Below are 20,011 nucleotides of genomic sequence, written 5' to 3'. Positions count from 1 at the left end.
AATTGCATCAAATACCAGGCAAAAAGTGGGGGTGACCATTTCAAAAATAAAGACACACAATTGATGGACGGAATGCAGAACAAATCAAAGCATTCACCCCTAGTCAAGAGATCTGGGTTAAATCCATCATTCTTTTGCTCACCGTGCCACCCCAGTTTAGACCTGGCCATATGCAAATCAGCCTTGACCCTGTGCCTCATTGGAAAAGTCCAGCCCAAACTGCCAAGCCAGGTCCTCCTTGGCCCGGAAACAAGCTTCCTCGGACCGGTTTTGGGGTCTCAGCAGCCAGGATAGCTTGAATCCAGTGGCACAGTGAGCTTGGGACCCACGTCTGGGCATAACCGGAGCACTTAGTGTGAGAAAGCAAAAGACACACGATGGATGGAATGAAGAACAAATCAACCCATTCACCCCCGGTCAAGAGATCCGGTTAAATCCATCATTCTTCTGCTCACTGTGCCACTCCGATGGATTTAGGCCCAGATCTCTGTACTGGGGTGAATGTACGACATTGTTCTGCATTCTGTCCATCAATTGTTGTTTTTGCATTTCAAAAATAGGCACTTTCCTACACATAGGATCACTTCCCAATGCAAGTGAGGGAACAACCCCATCGTGATTGTGCCGGTTTACATTCAGTATTCAAAACGGTGATGGATAGAATGCTTGATTTAATCTCCGCACTTGTAATCAGTCAAGCTGCTTCCCCTTCCATGGTTTCCTTGCACACCATACCAGCTCAGTCTGGACCCAGCCATATGCAAATTAGTGTTGGCCCTTCTGCTCATGGGAACAGTCCAGCCCAAACTGCCAGGCCTGGTCCTTCATGAACCAGAATGCAAGCAACCCAGGGCCAGTTTTGCCCTAGTTAGGGTTCATCAGCCAGGTACGGCTTGGTTCCAGTGGCACAGTGAGCCCGGCAATCCACGTCTGGGCACACCCATCAGCATGGTGGATGACAAAAGTTTTATTGGGACACAGCCCGAGCAATCGCCAGTGGCTAAGACTCATTGAATCATTCCATTCATTACTTTGTTTTTGGTGCCCTAAGTGCAAGGAACTATTTATGGACTAATGCCTCAAAGGATGTGAGCTAAATTATAAATCAAGTGAATGGATATTCGTGTCCATGCTTTCTCATTTGTTTAGTGGCTGACATACTTCAGGGAGCGTTGACTGATGGTGTAACTGGACTGAAAGCTTCTGAATATTGTTTGAGAGTAACTATCTGCATGCAATACTGCTACATTGCAGTGCGTAGACCAGATTGTGTATTTCCCTTTCTGCTATCTCTTCATCAGCTCAAGGCGTTTAAAGGTCAACAGGAAGGGCTTTGGGATAACCGTCCGGCCCCTCGCTCTGATGGGACCTGTCCTCCGGAATCTTCAGTTTCTCCTCTTGAGGCACCCTGCTTTAGAGGTACTCAAATGGAGCCACTATTTAGATGGGGACGGGAGGCTGTAATCAATGAAGGAAACTGTCAGACTTTGGGGGTACTCTTTAGTTTAGCAAAACCAAAAATGGTGTCTGTTGGTCTTCACAGCACAGACGATGGGTTCCGCGCCCACAGGCGATCTGGTGAGATGGGTCATCTGTGTCCCCCCTTCAAGGTTTAGAACGCTTGGTCTTTAGTGATCAGTACTAGATTCTTTAGTGATCGCCAATGTACCAGGAAGAAGATCGAGGGGCCTCAACTACTTTTGCCGCAGAGGTTTGGTTTTGGTGAAAAGGGTGTGGGTCACACACATTTCTTCTCAGAGGATATACAGCATTAGCAGGGCAACCATAACAGAGTGGGGCCACCATACAGGGTGTGTTGTGATGGAGAGGCAGGCGCAGTTATATACCAGACCTTGTGAGAAGGAACCACACTCTCTTACCCTCTACATCCAGCATGAATGTTGGTACAATGGTGTGGGTGGGACATAAACACAAGATCGAATATTTACTAACTCTGATTCCAGTTCTAGATACAGGGCCATGGCTCGTCTCCTGCGCTTTTACCGACCTGCTCTTGTGGGGTTTGCTTTGGCCCACACTGGAGTCTGACAACAGGATGCAGGAGTTGGGCATCCTTCTCCTGGGATCAAGTCACGCCATTGGATTATGGACCAAATATTATCCAGGAAACTAGTGAGGAGGCAAACCTAACCCTGGATGTTAGACTTGACATCTTTTGGCGTGTTTACCTTGACTTATTTCTTCCTGACCTCCCATTTGACAGTTTTTGCTGGTGTAATGATTCTGCGCACCTTCCTCACTGCTGTCCAGTGGTAAAGTGCAAGGGCTCCTGTTCTAAAATGTGTTATGGATTGGTGTTTCCATGATTGGCCTCTTTGATTTATGTTTCAGTCCCTAGTAAAGTGCACTGCGAGTGCCAGGGCCTATAAATCAAATGCTGTTGGTGGGCTGCAGCACTGGATTGTGCCACCCATGCAAACAGCCAGTAAAGTGTAACTCTGGCCTGCCATTGCAGAGCCTGTGCGCAGCCTGGGGCTGCCATGTCGACTTGGCAAGTGCACACACTTGAAAGTCCCTAAACCTTCCCTTTCCTACTTGTGAGTCGCACCTCTGGTAGGCCCAAGGTACCCTCATGGGCAGGGTGCAGTGTATGTGAATGGTAGGACATGCCCTGGTGTGTGTGGCATGTCCTGATAGTGAATTACAGCCTACTTCGTTTTTCACTATTGCAAGGCTATCTGTTCCCCATAGGCCAGAATGGGCAGTTTGATTATTACATCCTATGATCCCAACTGAGATAGGGAACATGGTGGAAATTCGAGTTTAGTATGCCTGAACTTCGAATGATAAAAATACATCTTTTAGTGAAGTTGGTTTTAACATTCTGTGTTTGAAAATACCACTTTTAGAAAGTAGGTATTTTCTTGTCTAACCATCCAAGCCTGCCTCTGCTAGGTTGTGTATTCCTTGTCTGGAGTTTGAGTGACAGGGGCTGGGGGATTCCAGGAGACAGGGTGAGTCAGCACAGGGCTGAATAGAGAAATCTGCATGCAGATGGGAGGAAGGAGTTGCACCCGGGACCTGAATAGGGTTGCGCCTTCCCTCCACAATGCTGGCTCCACCTCCTGTGGTGCATCTAATGTCCCTGGCCTACACTGTGAAAGGAAAGGAGTCTTGTCAACAAAGTGCTCCAGGACTGACCAGAACTGGTTTGGACTAGGCAAAGGCCTCTCTGCCTTCAGAGAACAAAGAGAAATTGAGGATAAAAAGGGGGACCCAGAACTTTAGAACTCTTTTGTATCAAGAAGACTGCCAAGGAGAAGAGCTGGAGAAGCTGTGAGGAGTAACTACCACTCTGATGTGTGCTTTGCTGTGTTGGCCTGCAGTGGCTGCTTCTGTCTTGGGCAGTGAAAGGACTGGACTGAACTTTCTGCAATCTACTTTTGTGAGTTTCTCCAAGGGCTTGAGGTAGAGCTTGCCCCCGGTTCAAGAAGTCTCAGGAACGGCCAAGACTTCAAGCTCGACGCAGTCTACGACGCCGCAGCCGACTCAGTGTCCTGAGGGCACCGCCGCAACGCAACTTTGGTCTCACAGACGACGCCTCTCGACGACTCCACCGAGCTGCTGCTTGCACTGTGACTTGTGGGCACTGCACTCCGCACCGCCTCGCTTCACGCCGAAGCTTTGGCACTACAGAGAGCACCGCGGCAAAGCCACACCGACCCTGGTCTCACTGACGCCTGCTGACGCTGCCACCGAGCCGCTGCTCACACTGCGACCTGTGGGCACCGCACTCCATACTGCCTTGCTTCACGATGACACCTTGGTATCCCCGACGACGCCACTCCATGCTGAACTCTACGCCGCTGCTTGCACCGTGGTTCAAGGGCACCGCTCATAGTCACACGACACACTGTCCTCATCCAGCACCGTGGCTTTGGCCTACCGACGCCGGTGCCATCGACTCCAGTTTGTCGGCCGACGACAGCGCTTCAGCAACGACGACGCTGCTGCTGCACCGTGACCTGCCAGCACCTTGATGAGCACCGCCTTCCTCTCACACCGAGACCCTGGTCTCACTGATGCCATCTGATGCCGCCACCGAGCCACTGCTCGCACCGCGACCTGAGGGCACCGCACGCCATACCGCTGCACTTCGCACCGCAGCAACCGACACCTGTCGATGCCAGCGCTCCTGATTCCATCAGAGAGGAGATCGACCTGCAACACGTGGGACAACTAGAGGTCATCGACGACCTGCATTTCTGAAAGGTACTGTTTGCGGGCCTTCGCAACACCATAGCTAACCCACGACGCCGTGGTCAGCCAGAACTCTTTTGATTTGTTTGTTCACGACGCCGTGATAGTCCCGGACGGAGCTATCGACATCAAGGAACTGTTTTTTAAGGATACTTTGATAACTGAAGATTTTAAGCACTGTATTGTGGATTTTTATCATTTTTGGTGTTGTCTTAAGTATATAAAAATATTGGATATTTTTCTAAACTGGTGTGGTGTCCTTTTGTGGTGCAAACACTGGATTACTGTTGGTTATGTGCAAATGCTTTACACACTGCCTCCAAGATAAGCCTGACTGCTCGTGCCAAGCTACCAAGGGGGTGAGCAGGGGTTATTTTATGAATGTAATACCCTTATCCTGAGTAGGAAGAAGGGTCCCTACTTGGACAAAGGTGCAAGCCCTTGCCAACTAGAGACCCCCAGTTTTAACACTGGACCTTTGAACATTTTGGTATTTCATGTTTAATTGATGTTTCTTGGAATGCCTTTAACATTTTTGAGTGGTTTTGTCTGCCCAGTAATGGTGATTCGGATGCGCGTCACATTCTGTGCACAGAGGGGTCTGCTAAGCCAAAGATCCAAAATTCTATCTTGGAATCCTTGACTCTTTATTGAGTGCATTCAATCCTGGTTACTTTTGGGATAGAAGCTATCCTCTGGCCGAGGGTTTGGGGAAGAAGTGGCTTCGGAGGCCGGGCAGACTTTCTTTTAAAATAAACTAATTGAACTATGGAGCTGCAGCTAGGATTGGAGCAGGGTGGAGGGTTAGGGTCATATTTCTCTTTTAAATAAACTCATTGTAATTAAAGAGAGTTCAGCTCGTTCCACTCCTTCAGCGATGGGGAACATTTAACCGTACATGCAGGTGTTGTCTACAGACCGCTTCGGTTGACTGTTGGCAGAGAGACCTATTGTACATGTTCTACACTTGCCGGGTGCTTTGTGCCCCCCCACATTGCTCACGAGTCTGTTCCCTTCGTGTCTAGCCTGGTTCTCTGCTTCCGGTTCATTGCCTTTCCTCCCTTGTACTTGTCCCACTCAAGGCGCACTTTGCTCTCTGCGTGTTTTGATTGGATGAGGGATGTTTCTACTGCTGTTGCACCTTGCACGGCTGTGCTTGAGGGGCTGTGTCTCCCTCGCTCTCTGATGCTACTTCCCTCGTTTGAGCCCCCCACTTTCTTTTAAGAGTATCCCCCCGCAGCCTTGCACTGTCCCCACCGCCAGCTTCTCTATCTGCAAGATGCTTTCTTCGCGGATCTTAATATGTTCCCTGGTGGCTTCCAGTATCTTCACGTGCACAGTGGGAATCCTAGAAGGTGTGTTTGATCTTGTTTGAACAAACGTCATTAAAATCCATGCGCTGCAAATGCATGCTCACCCTCGATTGGAAAAACCACATGCGGCAGCCATCTGAGGGGAAAACCTTGTCAAAGCCAGTAGGTGTCGCAGGCAAGACCCGTTTGTCTTCGTCAGTGATTACATGGAAATCGATGAAGTTGGGGCGGATGTAATGTTTTCATTTTAAGGCTGGGGATCGAAGTAATGATAGGCCGAAGCCTAAGGTCAAGTAATGGTAGAGGTCAAAGCTGTCCGTGTGACCCCGGTGACCTTGCTGCTCACCGTTCTCTAGAAGGACGTGGTACCCGGACTCCATCTCCGGTCCTCTCGCCCGAGGTGGTCCAGGGACCACCGGACCCCGTTCTCCTCCTCTCCCCTTCCGGTGACCACTGCTTGGGCTTGATTCAGCGCTGGGAGGAGAGCCCTGAGCGGACACGAGTCCATCTTGGCCCCGGATTTTTCTGACCAGGTCTCCCGCCGTCTGTGTCCCTTCTCAGTTCTTTTTCATTGCAAATAGATTTTCTCTTTTTTTCAAGATGTTGGGTACTCACATTATCATCTAAATAACAGGGTTTCACTTGCAGTTCTAAAGTTTCAAATCCATATTCCTTCACTGTACCTCCAATAAAGGAGGTGAACTGGTGTAGCTACAAATGGACATTCATTCAGGCCATAACTTATTGCTTTGAAGGGGGTGTATTTTAGGCCTTTGTTCTAGAAATAAAAAGCGTAGTGTTCTCTTCAGCAAATTAAAAGAGCAAAATAAATCATTCTTGTTGCATACACGGGCGTCTTGCCACACATGAAACTATACGTAATTGATACTTTGCAGCTATTCATTCACGGAAGTCGCGCTGTGTTTCCTGGCAGACTCTCTCCAGGTCAGGCAGCAGCTGGACAGATCCTTTGGGCAGGGACATCTTAAGGATTTGGGGGGCCCTGGGCCAAACATATTTTGGGGGCCCCTGTTCAGGACACCTTTGAATTTATGATCTAATTTGAGCCCCTGTTTCCCACGCAGTTTTCGCTTCCTCAGCTGCGCTCCAGTTTGCATCATAGGCATTAGCCTATATATTTCCGATGTAAATGGACGCGCGCAGCTGACAGCAGTAGGATTCAGGGTTTCCTGCCCTGCTACTAGGTTTTTAATACTTTTTAAATTGTATATGTGTGGCTGAATTACTCTGTGCTTTTTAACAATTTCTCCTACCTATGCGCACTTGCATTTTACTTGATTCTGCTTGCCTATACCTCCTTAGCTGCTTTGATTCGCATCTCGCTTTTCCACCAGTCCTGGTCCGCCGCGGCTGATACGCCGATTGTGCGGAGGGCTGGGGCTACTATCGGGCTCCTCACTTATGCCTACGCAGATTCCTCAGCTGCGTTGGCGATCCAGTTTGCATCATAGACATTAGCCTATATATTCCCGATGCGAACGGACGTGCTAAGTGGACGTGCGCAGCAGGCGCGCCGCTGGCGCGCCGAAGGCAAGACTGTCTGCGCCTGGAGGCGTTCGGCGCCGGCCATGCTGCCCAGTTCCCCTCCGGTGAGTTTCTTCCACTATATTGCAATAGGAAACAAGCATTTGCAATGCAATAGGTCTCGCATTTACGAGAGTTTGAGCTATTGGCATTGTAAATGACAATGCCTTTTATTTATGTGTTGTTTTTTAAACAGATAAATAAAAGGCATTGTCATTTACAATGCCAATAGCTTAAACTCTCGCAAATGTGAGGCTGATTGTATTGCAAATGCCAGCGCCCATGCTATAAAAAAAATTAAAAAGCATTAGGAGAGAGCATGTCCTGCACTTTTTCTCGACAGTCTGAATTTTAGGACGGAGAAGGCAAGAAATGTGTATCTGTTGCCTGAACTGTATGTACTCTTTGTGGGGATTGCAAGGATGGGATACGAGTCTGAAATTGTTGTAGGCCACAAAGCACGGCTAGGATTGTGGCGTAATTTCGACTGAAATGTCATGCGCTGCAGCTTCTGACCCAGGCTGCAGCGATGGGTGCATGACGTAGCATTTAGTGCTGGAATCCGTCGCGCAGGCAGAAAGAAAGGCTTGTATGTATATTTACATAGCGCAACAACTATCAGTTACTTGTATATCTTGGCGCTTAATGAGGGGCTCGACTAATTTCAGTGGAGGCTCTCCATTGGTGCACTTTGGACCAGAACTGCGCGGGTGTAGAAGGGTAGGTTGTAGTTTGCAGGCTGTCCTCGCGGAAGTGACCACCTGAGAGGCCCGGTTCACAAATACCTTTGGATTACTACTGACGTGGTCCAGTGTTATTGTGAAATGACTGGGGCGGGCCGTGCTAGATACGAACATAACAAGCCTTGTCTGCTGTGCCTTTTCTTATCTTTTCACACCAATCAAGGAGGTGAGGAGCACAACAGTGATGCCATCTAATTACCTCCACGGCCCCCTCCCCCCCCCCCTGTTCCTGCAGACCCCTAGCCCTTTAATGGCCTCCTGCTCTTAAGCCGAATCCCCCCTCCCGCTGTTCCCGGGAAAGCACATCTGGCAAACTCGGTGGCTTGTGAGAAACATGGGGGAGAGCAGAAGTGGTGTTTGTGTGGGAAGGGGGTGTCAGAAGCCTGGTGATGGGAGAGAAAGCAGAAACAGGGAATACAATGCTTTGCTGACTAAGTGTATTTCACGTATGGCTGTTGACTCTCCTAGTCTCATAATAAGGGCTTTCGGACAGTACTGGTTTTAGAGAAAACCAAAGCATCCTGGGAATTGTAGTGTAATCATTCCTATTGGTAGCGTTGACAGTTCTCGAATAAACCAAGACTGTCTAAATCACATCCTTGTGACCTGCGGCCTCATTACCAGTCACACACACACACACACACACTTCTAGGCTGAGCAGAAATCCTTGTGTGCAGTCATGGAATATACCCTATATAAACAATAGGACAAGTCCTTCTGCAAGGCTCATATGTTGTAATGGGCTACGAGGCCCAGGCGGTGTAAGCCCTCGGATCTGTGTTTCAAAATATGTTTGTGTAAACTCTAAACTCTGACAAAACAAATGGATGTAGGTTGTGGCCCTGCATACATACACCCGGAAACATGCACAACTTCACGAGTTTGTGGGTATTCATAACCGTATTGGGGCCCTAGCGTGAAGATGTGTGCTAGAACTAGACAACGCAGAGCAGACCGCCTGTATTCAGCGTCTTCACGAAGGCACATACATTTAACTCGGAATTTCTCTAAGTTAATGTATGGGCTGCAGTGACAGTGAAGCTCAGACTCAGACAGAGGCTTTCGCTGCCTTCTGTTTCCGAGTTGTGTTCCCTGCATTTCGTGCACTAATTCGGTGAAATTATGAGTTAAATGTATGCACTTGGGAAACTACAAGAGGAAAAACAGACGAGCGCCCATCACTGGACTGTTCAGCACAGCTGTTTATGATCAAACCTTTGAAGATGTTTCCCACCCTGGAGATGCACGTAAATCTTCGGAAAAATGTAGAAGTCCCTTCCTTTCCAGGTGGAAAGGGGAAGGAAGCATGGACGTATTACATGGGCTTCTAGTTCTAGGCAAAATGATTTCTCAACAGGAGAACAGGGCAGTGTTACCAACAGCCATGCTGCGTCGGCACAGAGATGAATGCTTGTTTTGTTGAAATAGCAGGGCAAAAGGCTTGCACATTGAACTCGGAATTTCACGGATTTGGCGCATGAGTTCCACATATCACTGCTCAGATGGAGAGAGAGGCAATTACTGCGCGCTGTTTCTAAAGACAGAAAACGTCCGCGTTAAACAGGGGCACTTTAGACACTGCAAACGCAAAATAAAATGAGGCGCTATGCTCTGAGCCAGCACAGGTGTTGGTGATAATCTGAGGTGTTTCTCTTGCGGAGAGAAAAACAAATATGACCTGAGTTAAGCACCTTACTGCCAGGTTTAATCCAATGAATTGTCTGAAGTGTTGACAATTATGAGGAAATTGCATTCTCTTTCCTAGGTGTGCGTGAATCGATGCCTGCAGGGCGGGAGGGGTGCACAGGGGATCTTTGCCGCAGCCTGGCTAAGGATTTCAAAACATAAGGGGAGAAAGTGCATTGTGCGTTGTCTGAAATTGTAACACTTGCGAATGGACAAATTCCTTTGAAAGCGGGCAAAGCAAACGTGTTCCATGCAAAACAAGCTAATTAAAACAAGTAGCAGGCGGCAGCGAAAGCGATTTTGCGATCGCTATTGTTGGTACTGGGGAGCCATGGACCAATCTCGGCGTCAGCTCAAAAGCCTGTGATTCTGGGCGAATCCCTTAATCTCCCAATGCCTAGAAATAACAAACACACGAAAAGAACAAGCGCGCACTGAAGCTGACGAAGTGGGAGGGGGAGTGGGGGCGGGCACGCAGGCTGCCAAATGGTGCGATGAATCACGGCTAAAGTGAAAGCAAACAAGTGGTTGCAGGACTCCAAATGGTGCGCGCGCCCGGACGGGTCACATGCACTGTAGTTGGAGGCCTGCAAAGCCACTGTTTGCACTTCCAAAACGCGCTTACTATAAGTCTCGCCAGAGCCAGCGCTAAAGCGCTGGTCAGGCGAGACCTAAAAACTGCTTAGCCTTAGGCGGCTACCATTATGTCAGTGTACAGCCGCTGATCCGAGGTTGGAGGTAGACTTTCGATGCAATAAGTGCAACTGGACTCTCCTCCAGCCCAGGAAACTCGCACCCAATATCCTCCCACGCAACAATAAGTGTAAAAACAATAAGAAAACAGAGGACTTAAAGGCCACCCTTTTAAATTGTCGCTCTATGCAAAAGCATGAACCATACATTTATGGCCTACTTTTAGACGAACAGTCTGATCTTTTATTTCTCACTGAGACCTGGCTGTTTGAAGCCTCCAACCCTACTATCACCTCGGCCATCCCTACGGGTTATAAAATTCTTTGGAGGGACCGATCGAATGGGAAGGAGGGAGGTGTCGCCATAATTTACAATAAAAAACTAGACTGCTTAGGCTTCTACTGTACCTTATCCCCCATCATAGCATAGCTGGATTTCTGATTTACAGACCTCCCAGTGCTATTGGAAATGTTATTACTACGCTTAATACAGCCACCACCTCCCTGGCCTTAAAATACAACTGCCTCATTCTGGGATATTTCATTATACATTTGGACAATGGAAAAGACCCTCAAACAATTTCCATGTTGAAGGCGCTGCAGGCCTGCAACATGTTTCCATCTATTTCTTTGGCCACCCATGAGAAGGTCCATACCCTAGACGAAATCGTTCACAACTTTGACATATCAGTAAACCTACCTCTTCCCATTACCTTGTCTGACCACCTCCTATTAAAATTAGTCATTCCCAACTCTGCAACAGCCCCTCAAGCTAACACAGGGCAGAGGGTCTCTAATTACAGAACGTTCCATAAACTATCCATCTCGATGTTAGCAGACGCCCTCGGTCGTTCCTCACCAGAGCTGTCTGGCTGCCCCGACTCGGACACCCTCTCAATAGATTCATGGCTCCGAACCAACATTGATGCAGCGGTACCGGTTGTTTGCCGCTCCTCAAAGAGGTCAGCCCCACCAGCTCCATGGTTTAACGATTCCCTCAGATCTAGCAAAAGAAATTATGGAAAAATTGAACGGAAATGGCATAAATTCTATCTACCTGAGGACAGGAAGGTGTATAAAGACACCTTAAAAGCTCATTACATTCTCGTCAAAGCAGCCAAGAAAAATTTGTTTCAAACCAAGATAGAAAATGCCCAAAATAAGAGTAAGGAAATCTTTAGCATAGTTAAATCCTTTACTGCCCTGAAAGCCGGCACAAAGGAAGGGCCATGCACTGAAGAATGGTCTAAGTAAATAGTTGAATTCTTCCACAAAAAGATCTCCATGATCCAACAAGCCTTCACTAACATCTCAGAGGAAGAACTGACCTTCTACCTTAGTTCTAATAGCAAATTTCAGCTCTTGGATCCTCCATCTTTACTAGCTTTCCCTGAGTTTCAGCTTGAAGAGTCACTGACCCCTCTCCAAAGCATTAAGTCTGGCTCTCCTACTGACCCATGTCCAGGGAATATCCTGAACCTATTAGCTCCCACCATAAACCCCACAGTAAACCAGCTTTTTAATGCTTCTCTCTCCTCAGGCAACATGCAGAAATTATGGAAGAATGCTAAGATTCTACCACTGATAAAAAAAGCTAACGCCAATCCGACGGACCCTGCCAACTACAGGCCAATCTCCCTTCTTCTGACCCTCTCCGGAGTACTAGAGAAGCATGTAAACAAGGCCCTCCAAAACACATTGAAAATGGGAAGCTCCTTCATGAGTCCCAATCCGGTTTTAGGGCTAACTACAGTATGGAGCCCGCTCTGCTGGAAGTGACTGACTTTCTCAAGGGTAAGCTGGACCAGGGAGGGAAGGCTGTTCTGATACTGCTTGATACGTTGGCAGCCTTTGATATGTTCCCACATGAGAGGCTCCTGGAGAAACTTGCTGACATCGGTCTGGGGGGGGGGGCCGCCTTAACATGGATGTCATCCTTTTTGGTAAATAGATCTCAGGACATCTGGCTCCCCCCTTTCTCATCCCCAGTTCCGGCCATGAATGTAGGTGTCCCTCAGGGCTCCATTCTCAGTCCTACCCTTTTTATTATATATCTATCCCCCCTTGCATTTCTGGTAGAGGAAGAGGGCACCAAAATTGTTTCCTATGCTGATGACACTCAGCTGATTTTTACGTGTGAAAAAGGAACCGACTTTGACGGGGCAATGATTAGGTCTTGCCTCACAAAGGTTTTTAACTGGCTTAAGATCAATCAGCTGAAGTGCAATCCTGACAAAACTGAAGTTGTTTTCTTTGGTAATCCAGAAACGCCTGACTGGAGCTCTTGGTGGCCAAAAGATCTGCCGGCCCCGCCCGCTGAAAAGGAGAAAGTCAAAAACCTAGGAATTGTCATAGACAAGACACTCTCCGTGCGCTTTCAAATTCAAAATCTAACTGGCGCTTGCTTTGGCATACTCTGGATGCTAAAAAAACTCCTGCCACTGTTACCGCTTGAGAGCAGAAAGATCGTGGTGCAGACTCTGGTAACATCAAAGCTTGACTATGTCAACAGTTTGTACCTCGGTCTTCCCAAATCCCTTATCCAGCGCCTACAAATGGTACAATACGCAGCGGCCAGAGCCATCCTGAGACCTAAACTCAGATCTAGTATGACCCCTATTCTTAAGTCTCTCCGCATAAAAGTACGGATCGACTTCAAAGCGATGACCATCTTCTTTAAAGCTTTCCATGGCTTAGGAGCCGGCTACATAAATAAGCGTGTTAATCGCTACACAACATCTAGACCCCTAAATTCTTCCAATGCCAACCTGGCCATCATGCCTAAAATATGCAGTGCCCACATTGGAGGCAGATCCCACGGCTTTCTAGGCGCAAAATTGTGGAATAGCCTTCCTGAGTCTCTGAGACTAACTACAGACCTACTCTCTTTCATGGAAGAACTTAAAAACCTGGCTTTTTGATAACTGATGGGTCTTTTACGCACGTTTTCCTCCCACTGTCATGCGCCAGGACACTCTAGTCTGAGTAGCTGTGCGCTTTATTAAATACACTATTTCATTAGGTCCCTGACAGTGCAAAGAAACACTCGTCCAAATTCTAAGGGCCTTATTTATGAGGCCTTGCTTCACTTTTATGCCGCTGGTGCGTCACTTTTTGTGAAGCACCGGCAGCGTAAAATATGTGCAATGTTACGCCCTATTTACAAAGTGACACATCTAGGCAGATGCTTCACTTTGTAAACCCCTGCACCGCATTATACCTGCGCCAGGCATAATATATGCAGGGTGGGTGTTGCCCCGCAAAATGCCTCGTAGAAGTGGCGCATTGAAATCTATGAGAACTCAGTGCGCCACTTCTAGGACGCCATTGCGTCAATATCTTACACCTGCCTTACAGCAGGCGTAAGACTGATGCAGGCCCTTTCACATGGGGCTTGCTCCATGTGAAAGGACACATTGCTGGAGTTGCGTCTATTTTCAGACACACCCCAGCAATGCATCACTTTTGCGCATACAGATACGTCAGAAATACTGACGTATCTGTAACTCCTTGCGACATGATGCATCATACAGTAAATATGACAGATCCATCATGTCGCAAGGAGGGCGCAGTAAGAAGTGACGCAACCCTGTTTTCACACAGTGATACATCACTTCTCATAAGTAAGGCCCTAAATGTGTTTACATCTAATATTCAGGGATAGTTATGTGAGTTTTCAATATTGTAACACAGCAGCAGCTCACCAATATTACTGCAAATAATCTCTGTGACGCCCTCCCAATTCTTATATGTTAGGCCTTGTTTTGATCTAAAATAAACTTTTTTTTATGTATATTGCATGAAACATAAACACAAAATTTCTCTGCAAAATGGCTGTACTAGACTCTCACACATCAGGTACATAAGAAATAAATGAAAGGAAAACAGTATTTAAAACAAACTGCTTAAGAAATATTCAAGGTCATTAGGGCAAAACTCTGGAGAATGGAGCTGACTGTCAGGGGGCCCCCTGAAAGGCTGGGGCCCTGGGCCAGAGCCCACTTTGCCCCTGCATTAAAACGTCTCTGCCTTTGGGCAAGGGATTCCTTTAGCTCCGTGTGTCCTCTGCCGCCCGCGGGGGGTGGGGGGTGTCTGTGTGTGCGTGTCCGTTGCCGCCTTGGCGGGCTCGGTGTGTCCTTTTCTGCCTTGATGGACTGTGTCCTCTTTTGCCTGGGGGTGGGGTGGGGTGGGGGGGGGGGCTCTGTGTGTCCTCGCCCACGTGGTGGAGGGCTCTGTGTGTCCTCGCCCACGTGGTGGGGGGCTCTGTGTGTCCTCGCCCTCCTGGTGGGGGGCTCTGTGTGCCCTCTGCCGCCTTGATGGACTGAGTCCTCTTATGCCTGGGGGGGGAGGGGGGGTTTGGTGTGTCCTCTGCTGCCTTGGGGTGAGCTCGGTGTGTACTCTGCTGCCTTGGTGGGCTCTGTGTGTCCTCGCCCACCTGGGTGGGGGGGCTCTGTGTGTCCTCGCCCACCTGGGTGGGGGGCTCTGTGTCCTCGCCCACCTGGGTGGGGGGCTCTGTGTGCCCTCGCCCACCTGGGTGGGGGGCTCTGTGTGCCCTCGCCCACCTGGGTGGGGGGGCTTTGTGTGTCCTCGCCCACCTGGGTGGGGGGGCTTTGTGTGTCCTCGCCCACCTGGGTGGGGGGCTTTGTGTGTCCTCGCCCACCTGGGTGGGGGGGCTTTGTGTGTCCTCGCCCACCTGGGTGGGGGGGGCTTTGTGTGTCCTCACCCACCTGGGTGGGCGGCTCTGTGTGTCCTCACCCACCTGGGTGGGGGGCTCTGTGTGCCCTCTGCCGCCTGGGTGGGGGCTCTGTGTGTCCTCTGTCACCTGGGGGTGGGCTCTGTCTGTCCTCTGCTGCCTTGGTGGGTTGTGTGTGTCCTCTGCTGCCTGGCGGGGAGGGGGCCTCTGTGTGTCCTCTGCCGCCTGGGGATGGGCTCTGTCTCCTCTGTTGCCTGGGGTTGGGCTCTATGTCCCCTCTGCCGCCTTCGGGGTGTGGGCTCGGTGTATCCTCTGCCGCCTTGGCGGGCTCGGTGTATCCTCTGCCGCCTTGGCGGGCTCGGTGTGTCCTCTGCCACCATGGCGGGCTCGGTGTGTCCTCCGCCGCCTTGGTGGGCTCGGTGTGTCGTCTGCTGCCTTGATGGACTGTGTCCTCTTCTGCCTGGGGGGGCGGGATCTGTGTGCCCTCTGCTGCCTTGTGGGGGGGGGGGAATCTGTGTGCCCTCTGCTGCCTTGTGGGGGGGGGGGAGGATCTGTGTGTGCTCTGCCGCCTGGGGGGGGGGGTGGGCTCTGTGTGTGCGTTGCCGCCTGGGGGGGCGGGCTCTGTGTCCTCTGCTGCCTTGGGGGGTCGGGGGTCTCTCTGTGTCCTCTGCCGCCTTGGGAGGGGGGCTCTGTGTGTTCTCTGCTGCCTTGGGGGGGGGGGGGGTTCGGTGTGTCCTCTGCTGCCTTGCTGGACTGTGTACTCTTCTGCCTGGGAGTGGGGTTCTGTGTGTCCTCTGCTGCCTTGGAGGTGGGCTCTGTGTGTCCTCTGCTGCCTTGGAGGTGGACTCTGTGTGTCCTCTGCTGCCTTGGAGGTGGGCTCTGTGTGTCCTCTGCTGCCTTGGAGGTGGGCTCTGTGTGTCCCCTGCTGCCTTGGAGGTGGGCGCTGTGTCTCCTCTGCCACCCGGGGTTGGGGGCTCTGTGTCCTCTTTTGCGTGGGGGTGAGCTCTGTGTCCTCTGCTGCCTTGGCGCGCTCTGTGTGTCCTCGCCCACCTGGTGGGGGGCTCTGTATGTCCTCGCCCACCTGGGTGGGGAGCTCTGTGTGTCCTCGCTCACCTGGGGGGGGGGGGGCTCTGTGTGTCCTCTGCTGCCTGGGTGGGGGCTCTGTGTGTCCTCTGCTGCCTTAGCGGTCTCTGTGTCCTCTGCCGCCTGGCGGGGGGGGGGGGGGCTCTGTGTGTCCTCTGCCACCTGGGGGTTGTGGGCTCTGTGTCCTCTACCGCCTTGGCGGGCTCGGTGTGTCCTCTGCTGCCTTGGCGGGGTCAGTGTGTCCTCTGCCGCCTTGGCGGGGTCAGTGTGTCCTCTGCTGCCTTGATGGACTGTGTCCTCTTTTGCCTGTGGGAGGGGGGGGGCTCTGTGTGCCCTCTGCCACCTGGGGGTGGGTGCTCTGTGTGTCCTTTGTTGCTAGGGGTGAGCTCTGTGTCCTCGCCCACCTGGTGGGGGGCTCTGTGTCCTCGCCCACCTGGTGGGGGGCTCTGTGTCCTCGCCCACCTGGTGGGGGGCTCTGTGTGTCCTCGCCCACCTGGTGGGGGGCTCTGTGTGTCCTCGCCCACCTGGTGGGGGGGCTCTGTGTGTCCTCGCCCACCTGGTGGGGGGCTCTGTGTGTCCTCGCCCACCTTGTGGTGGGCTCTGTGTGTCCTCGCCCACCTGGTGGGGGGCTCTGTGTGTCCTCTGCTGCCTTGGGGGGGGGGGGGGGGGAGGGCTCTGTGTGTCCTCTGCCGTGTTGACGGACTCTGTGTCCTCACCCGTCTGGGGGGGCCTCTGTGTGCCCTCTGCTGCCTTGGGCGGGGGGGCCTCTGTGTGACCTCTGCTGCTTTGGTGGAAATCTGTGTTCCCTCTGCCACCTTGGTAGATGCTTTCTAGAGGCAAACTATGAAATGTGATGTCAGATTCTATGCTCTGGGAGATGGTACCATCTTTTGAAGTTTCTTGAGGTATGCAGTATTCTGTAGGCAGCTTCAATATGTGTTTCTATGTGGCCCAACTGTCTCCAAATGAGTGGACGATTTAGGGAAGTCTACTCCAAAGACATCCTGTCTCAGACATATGTTCCTCCTGGTGTATAGTAACGTGGTGGTGTGTTGGTACTAACATGTACAATGATTTCTGAATTTCAGGGCCTCTGCCACGTCCTGAGATTCAAGGTAATTCCAGTCTGGCTGGTTCTCCTGCTGAGATAATCTGTGAGGTGTCGGTGGGTGACGTGGACTCCATTGAGTGGAAAAAAGATGGCGGCCCCCTTCCTCCTGACTCGTGCTACCAGATCAAGAACCACAGCGTGCTGTACATCTCAAAACTGGACCCCTCTCATTGCACGTACTTCACCTGCAATGTCAGCAACCGCTTCTACTGGAACGAGTCTTCCTATAACTTGACGTTTGAAGGTACAGTACATGACACCAGAATGAGGTATATATGATGCTCTGGACCAAGGTCTGGAACAGTCCTGTGATGGGGTTTTTAGTAAACTAAATTGGGTGTGGAAGTCCATGCTTCATCAGAGGCCATAAAGTGCCGGAATCCATCTTGACCACAAATGCAGGGCTTGACGGACACCAGAAACACCACTATAACTGACAGGCGGGCCTCTACGGATCATTGGTTGTATGTAGCACTGGGCACAGCTCCTCTTTGCTCATCTTTAAAACGTGCATCCTTTAAATCGCCATTGAGAAGAAAGGTGGACGTAGAAGCTTGTAGAAGGAATGGCAGGATTAGAGTAATTTCAATCCAAAGAGGAAATCCAGAATCCGTGATTGAGCTGTGGGTTTCCTCGGTCACCCAGGCTTCTTGCTGTTCCAAAAGGGCCAGGCATCCGGAGACCATCTGCTGCCTACAGGTAGTAATAACTTTATTGGGACAAATGTCCATAAATCATAATAAAAACAATGAAATGTAATAAAAGTATGAATCATAGTGTTGCATAGATCACTCATAAACTATAGGTCAAGATTCCCTTCTGCTGTCCTTCCATTGCTAACACAAAGTAGGAATTGTGCTGCATGGCGTTGAAGGTAGTGCCTTGAAGCCTTTGGATACTAACTTGCCCCAGAAGGATTTTTCAGTTGTTGTGTCCCTGTGATTTGAACAGGAAGCCAGTCAGCAGGCTCTTGGAGTCTCTTGGCTTGACTGGGTTCTGAGACCGCTCCCCTTTTGCATGACATGGCACGCACAGTCCCTCTCTTCGCTAGTGACCAGGTGCAGTCTTTGATAGTGCGTCTCTCTTTGCTGGTCTCTTGTTGCTACAGTGCAGTCTTTATTCGGTCCCACTTTCAGGGTGGTTGAGATCTGAGATCTGAGGTCTGGGTTCCAGGGGTGCCCTCTTTATGCTTGGAGAATGCCCCCATGGCTGGTTGACGTTGGTATCTAATGGGCTACCAGGTCCCCTCCCACCTGGTGACGACTTCCCATGGATTATGGCATCTGGCTATTCCAGGATGCACTACTCTGCCCACTCCTAAGATGTTGAGAGCACTCTTTGTTCTGACCTCACTAGCCCACTCCTATGGTCTGGCTAGCTCAGGGCTACACACTTCAGAAAAAATGTGTTTGGCAACTGGTTTCCCCTCTTTTCCCTGTGCCACCCTATTTGCTTCAACAATGGGCAGCCCTCCCCCTGGTGCCCCACATCTGTTCTTCAAAGGAAGCTTCACCTTTCAGGCCTGCCTTTGGAGCAAACACCCAAGTTGCTTCCTGCAAGAGGAAGGTGATACCTCCCTGGCCTGCAGTCCCTCATTGACCCCCTTCCTTAGAGTCACTGGCATGTCTCTCCAAGAGGGCATAAAGCTGCCTTGTGGAGCAGGCTCCATGTGTGCCCAGGAAGGTACAGGAGGTTAAGACAACAAGCCGGCAGCTTTTTAAATGCTGCAGACTGCAACAAGATGCGTTCTCGAGATACACCCAGTAAATATCAATCCATATGTATATCGCTGGACCATGATAAGTCCGCGTATGCCTGCTCTGGATAAGGGCCTCATGGACGTCAAATGTCCTTCGTATTCTACTCGACAACCAACATTTGGAATGGAAAGTTATTTAATGGAACACGCATCACATACTTCATAAGACAACTATTAAACCTTCATTGGGCGCAACGAGACCATCTGAAACAAGTGGCTTGCGAGAGTAGAATTCCTTACTGACCTACAGCATTTCTGTGATAAAAGTAACACGAAAAAAGTTTCATCAGCCTTGAAAAAGTCCAGAAGGACGAAACACTTGTCTGCTGCGCTTGTGTTTTATTGCTGGAATAAAAAAAGACCTTGTCATCTTTTGAACTTCAATCGATGATCGTATAAGAAACTATTGCTGATCAATGAGACTATTTTGTTTGGATAAGAGTAACAGTACATTGGGTGCTTTGGTGCATTGTTGAAGTTTTGTTTTGTATTTGTAGTGATTTCTCCGGTACTTTGAGTGTTTTTATGTGTTAATTTGAAAAAACAGATCCTCACTTCTACTGCGGTTATGATCCAAACACCCACATTCCTCTCTAGCAATGGTAGGTGTGTGTAAGGGCAGGAACACATTCGTCTTACTGGTCAATAGTAAGCATTCGTCCTTCATCATTCATTGCAGTTTCTACCACTAAATGGCAAAAAGAGGGCAGAGACGTATCGGGTGTTCAGGCTCCCCCAAGGGCTATCGTTATTGGGCCCAAAATGATCCGTTTGTAACTGATGTACCCATCTCTGTTAAAAAATGAGCGAAGCTCTTGACAGGTCTGTGGGGCGCACCCTTAGTTTTTCTAAGACGTACCATTCCATTTCATCCTCTCCATGTCCTTTCTCAATGTAGTGTGCAGTATGTTTTGAGGCATCCCTTTCACATCTAATAGTGCTTCAGTGCTTCAGTGCTCAGTCCCCTGAGCCAGCACTTTCTTAGTCATACCGACATACATGAGATTACATGGGCATTTTATTAAATACACAACATTTGTTGTGTTACAGTAGGTCAGTTCTGCTAGTGTCCAGGGTGTCCTTAAACAGAAGAGTGAAAGAACGGAGTCTGGTGTTAAGGGGCACATGCTGCAGACAGGGGCGGCTCCTCCATTTGGCAGAAGGG

The 20,011-nt window shown here is 50.0% G+C and overlaps 1 protein-coding gene across 2 annotated transcripts in view; it reads left to right on the top strand.

Moving 5' to 3' along the window:
* Window positions 1-20,011, top strand: part of LOC146788763 (uncharacterized) — a 357,517-nt gene that overhangs the window by 147,131 nt on the left and 190,375 nt on the right. For both annotated transcript variants that reach the window (XM_085629932.1, XM_085629931.1), the window contains one exon: window positions 17,065-17,331. In XM_085629932.1, coding sequence (XP_085486058.1) covers window positions 17,065-17,331 — 267 coding nt within the window. The remainder of the gene's footprint in view (window positions 1-17,064; window positions 17,332-20,011) is intronic.

The sequence above is a fragment of the Triturus cristatus genome, chromosome 10 (assembly GCF_964204655.1).
Source record: "Triturus cristatus chromosome 10, aTriCri1.1, whole genome shotgun sequence".
NCBI lineage: Eukaryota > Metazoa > Chordata > Amphibia > Caudata > Salamandridae > Triturus > Triturus cristatus.
This window is presented reverse-complemented; position numbering and strand designations above follow the sequence as displayed.